Consider the following 4,170-nt stretch of genomic DNA (forward strand, 5'->3'; position numbering starts at 1 on the left):
TCCTCATCCCACTCTGGCTGAGAATGGAAGTGCGTGTAGGATTATAAATTTCAGGAGGCATATGCTGATATTTCCTTTCTTTTTTTTTCCTGCGGGACATAGCATATTTTGCATGTAAGGATGTTATGAGACTAATAGAAACACAAAGGGTATCTATCCTAACCAAAGGGCCCATGATGTCAAAGCAACTTCCTATCTCCCTCTTTTATAGCAGATCAGTGGAGCCCAGGGTCAAGATCATTAGCCAAGGCAATGCCCATGTAGCACACTAGAGAGCTGGTAGGGAAAGCATAAATACTCTGTGCACTGCAAGAGAGATCTCTCCATTGCGTGGGTACCATTTATTGCACATCTACGCACAYCACAGCAGACCACGAAGTGCTGGCTGACACCAGATATGGACACAGAAACTGCAGTCAMAGATGGCAATGCCAGCAGCTACTGCACATCAAACTCCAGCAGCCTTTCTTCCTTTAAAACAAGGAAGGTGTAGGAATGAAGCCTACAGCCATAAGATACTCTGTGATATATGTGGTAAAGGGATTGCCATGAGACGTGTGGCTAAGGGATTACTGTGGGCATGATGGCATGCTGAAGGGTTACATTACCAAGCATAAACTGACAACCCCTTTGTCCTTCAGTCAGCCAGGTAGAAGAGGAAGTGATGCTAAAGTGTCACAATTCTGTACTTTCCTTGTGCAAGCTTTGTAATGTCTTTGTTATTCTCAATATCCCTCATTTACATATAAGCAGCTGCTTTCTGTCCTCCATTAATGACAGAAGTAAGAGAATATTTTGCCACAATCTCACCTCCACTTCTCCCAAAGGTGTTAATTGACATTTGAAATCTTCATTAGCAGAGGACGAGAATACGACCATTTTGCAAAGTCAGTGGGCTTATTTCTCTCTCTTCCCCAAACTAGATTTTTTTCTTCTGTAAGATTTGCACCAGGAGCACTTACATAGCACTGTACATTTGTATTTTGCAAGTCTAGTGTATGTATCTATTATTCAATAAGTTGCACTATTGGTGAATCTATGTTCCTGAAAGTTCTTATTGAATTTGACCAGACTTACAGCCATGACTCAGTAATCCTCACAACTGGTGGATCAGTTCACGAATCACATGAGGCTTGTAGTGTAACTGAGATTACTGCTGCATCTGGAAACCTGACCAGAGGTAGAAGTACTAAACTGGCTCAAATCAGAAATCAAGCCCAGACAGACCCAGCCCCTCTGATCCCTGAGGACCAGGTGGAAAGCAAGGGAGGTTATTTTCTGCCAGATTGCTACATTAGAGTCAACATTTAAAGATGTGATAAATAAAAATAAACTCTGTCCAAGCATTAGAGCATGACATGGGCAAGGTAYGATTCCAGTCTTCATTGAAGACACAAACTTTCTGCATGAACTCAAACGCAGCCACTGCACTCAGACCGTTAATTTCAGGTGCTTACCCAAGTTCCTCAATTTTTTGTATTAAACTAGGCTGCCCTGACATTCAAGAGAGGAAGAGGAGAGGAAGAGAGACAGAGAGAGCGAGAGACCCTTCTTTAGGCGCTGTTTGCCTCTGAGTATGGAAGAGCTCTGGCTTGCTACACACCAAATAGAGACTAATGCTGCACATTTAGGCACCTGGAATGAGGTGTAAAGTCTCTGGGCTTTGAAAACYTTAGTGAATATTTCTGTAGGTTTCTTAAGCCAAAAAAGATTTCTTGAGTCTTTTACAATGCTCAGGTTTTGACCTCTCACACACTGAAGTATTTTTAGGAACCTGTGTTGTTGCAGAGCCAGCCTAGCTCCTACCATCTTTGTGTTCATTTCTTTGTATATCCTTCCCTCTTCTGATAATCCTTTTAATGCATTAGCTATTTTAACTGCACAAAGTTACATTCTGATGCTGTATCWGGCTATTTGCATGTGTAAAACCTTGTGTCCATTGTAGTAGCTGAAACAATAAAAAGCCTTTTAAATAAGAGTAAGAAGCAATTCTGCCTTATGCAATGTCTTTGCAAGGAAAGTCTTCTTTAAAAGCACAGCTAAAGTATGCATGTGAGCTGCTCTTTGTGATCTACACTTGGCTTTATCAGAAGTTCAAAGGTAACTAATCTGATTTCAGCTGGCACATGCACTAATCCATAATGATTTAGGGTATTCTTCAAATATTTAGCAACAGTACAGCTATGTGTCTCTGAAAGAAAGTTTTCTGCTGGGGTTCCCTACATATGTAAAGAGTTCACAGGGGGAAGGCTAGAGAAACACCTCAGAAGTTGCAGCAARTAGAAAATACATTATTACACTCATTCTAAAGTATCGGAGTACAGATAAATCCTTCCCTTTCTGGTCATGATGCACTGCAGCTTCTAACCATAACAGTAAACCAGACCATTTAGAAAACATAAAAGCAGAATATGTTCTAGAGAGACTTCCACAACAATTTCAGTCAAAGATACCTAAGAGCAAATTAAARATGAGAGTTAAACGTACCATTTTCTTTGTGCGTCCTGGTCTGGCAGATTTGATGCTGGAAGAGACTGCAAACTGTAGCAGAAGAAAGGGGCATAGAAGTGGTTCCCACTGGCTCAGCTGAGGTGCAGAGGAGAATGCAACATGACATAACTCACTCAAGACAACAGTAATCTACACCGTCTCCTTTCTCTTCATCTGAACACCAAAGGGAGGCAACTTCCAAATCCCTAACGAGAGAGCGTGAGGTTAAACAGCTAGGACACAAATGCATTATGAAAGGGTAACATTCATATGAGCAACAAAGATTGCAGAAGCTCAAGTTCCTTTTTTTTTTTTTCCTTCTTACTGTAAGCTGCATGAAGGGGGACAAAAGTTGTTAATTGACATGGAAGTTTAGTAATTATTATTTGAGATTTATTTCTGCAGCTAATAGCTTCAAGGATTCAGATCTTACTAAGAATCACTTGTGTGCTAATGTAAGCAGACAAATCTCTTAAGGTGAATACTTTATGGAAGATAGGTCTGTTAAGTGAATGGGGCTTGGGGAAAGGAACCAAAACCGTGACAAAAAGGATAATGGTAAGGGCATGGGAAACTGCATACTAAAAGGTGAAAATTATGTGGAGGAGTGTGCACAAGTTGGCATGTGAATGTTGATTTCTTCAAGCAACCAAGCTTGAAGATGCCTGGTACACATCACTGGAATATGAGATGCTTAGTGTCCACTTGTTTTGGTTGCAAGTAGTTTTTCTAAAACACAATGTCCAGTCACCCAACCCTGCAATTTTTGACAGGTGCTCCCTCACAGTCTATGGCTACAAACTGGAAATTTAATAGTTGTACAGACATGTAGCATTTTCCTTTTGGACTAAGGTTGGGTTTTTTTTTTTTATTTTATTTTTTAATGTTAGGAATTTCTTGTCATCCAGCTAAGAGCTTAAGCAGTTTCAATTCCATGCAAAGTGAAAATGCAGCTTTAGCTGAGTGCTAATAAAAATGCAGAGCACTTCTGTGGTTTTTTTTTTAACTTATGAAATGTGGGAAGCAAAATGCAACATTTCCCTGCAGAGAAGTAGGGGCAGGGTAAATGAAGGGGAGTTATTAGAAGTTCCGAATTTTAGCGCTATAATTTGATTTTTAGAGGCACAGGAAGTCACTGATTTACTCATTTAAAAAGTTCAGTTTCCCCCAGAAGTTGCACAAAAACTCTTTGCCTCCTGTGGAACATAAAGTAACTGAAAAAAGTACTTCCTACTGTATCATGTGTTAAGGGAGGACCCATTAGTAAGAGCAGGGCAGGCAAGCGACTGTGACACAGCTCATATTAAACATGCATGTATGTCAATTTATGGAGTTCTAAAGACCATGAGACATAATGTTCTCATTTATTTTAGGCCTTGGTATTGCCTTTTTGACAATTGTGCAGGACATTTCTATCTGTGAGGGCAACAACTCCATAGAGGTTATTTTCATTCAAATGCCATGWACTGCACTTGAAATGAATAGATTTCTTATCTCCCTCTATATGTATATATCTACATATGTAGATGTTTATATAATTACAATGCATCTTATTATGTATGCAAAATACCTATGTGCCATAGGATGTATAYTGCACAGTGTAAATATTGTATATATCTATATACAGTTGCAGATACATCATAGCATAATGTTCTAAGTGTTTTAACCTGTTTAACAGAG

At 39.6% G+C, this 4,170-nt stretch overlaps 1 protein-coding gene across 1 annotated transcript in view; it reads right to left on the minus strand.

Annotated features, from left to right (window-relative positions):
- Window positions 1-2,722, minus strand: part of LOC130585495 (toll-like receptor 7) — an 11,182-nt gene extending 8,460 nt beyond the window's left edge. The window contains exon 1 of the mRNA XM_057386061.1: window positions 2,488-2,722. Coding sequence (XP_057242044.1) covers window positions 2,488-2,617 — 130 coding nt within the window. The 5' untranslated portion in view covers window positions 2,618-2,722. The remainder of the gene's footprint in view (window positions 1-2,487) is intronic.
- Between the last annotated feature and the right edge of the window lie 1,448 nt (window positions 2,723-4,170).

Source organism: Malurus melanocephalus, unplaced genomic scaffold (assembly GCF_030028575.1).
Source record: "Malurus melanocephalus ecotype Western Australia unplaced genomic scaffold, MMel_1.1 scaffold_1, whole genome shotgun sequence".
Taxonomy (NCBI): domain Eukaryota; kingdom Metazoa; phylum Chordata; class Aves; order Passeriformes; family Maluridae; genus Malurus; species Malurus melanocephalus.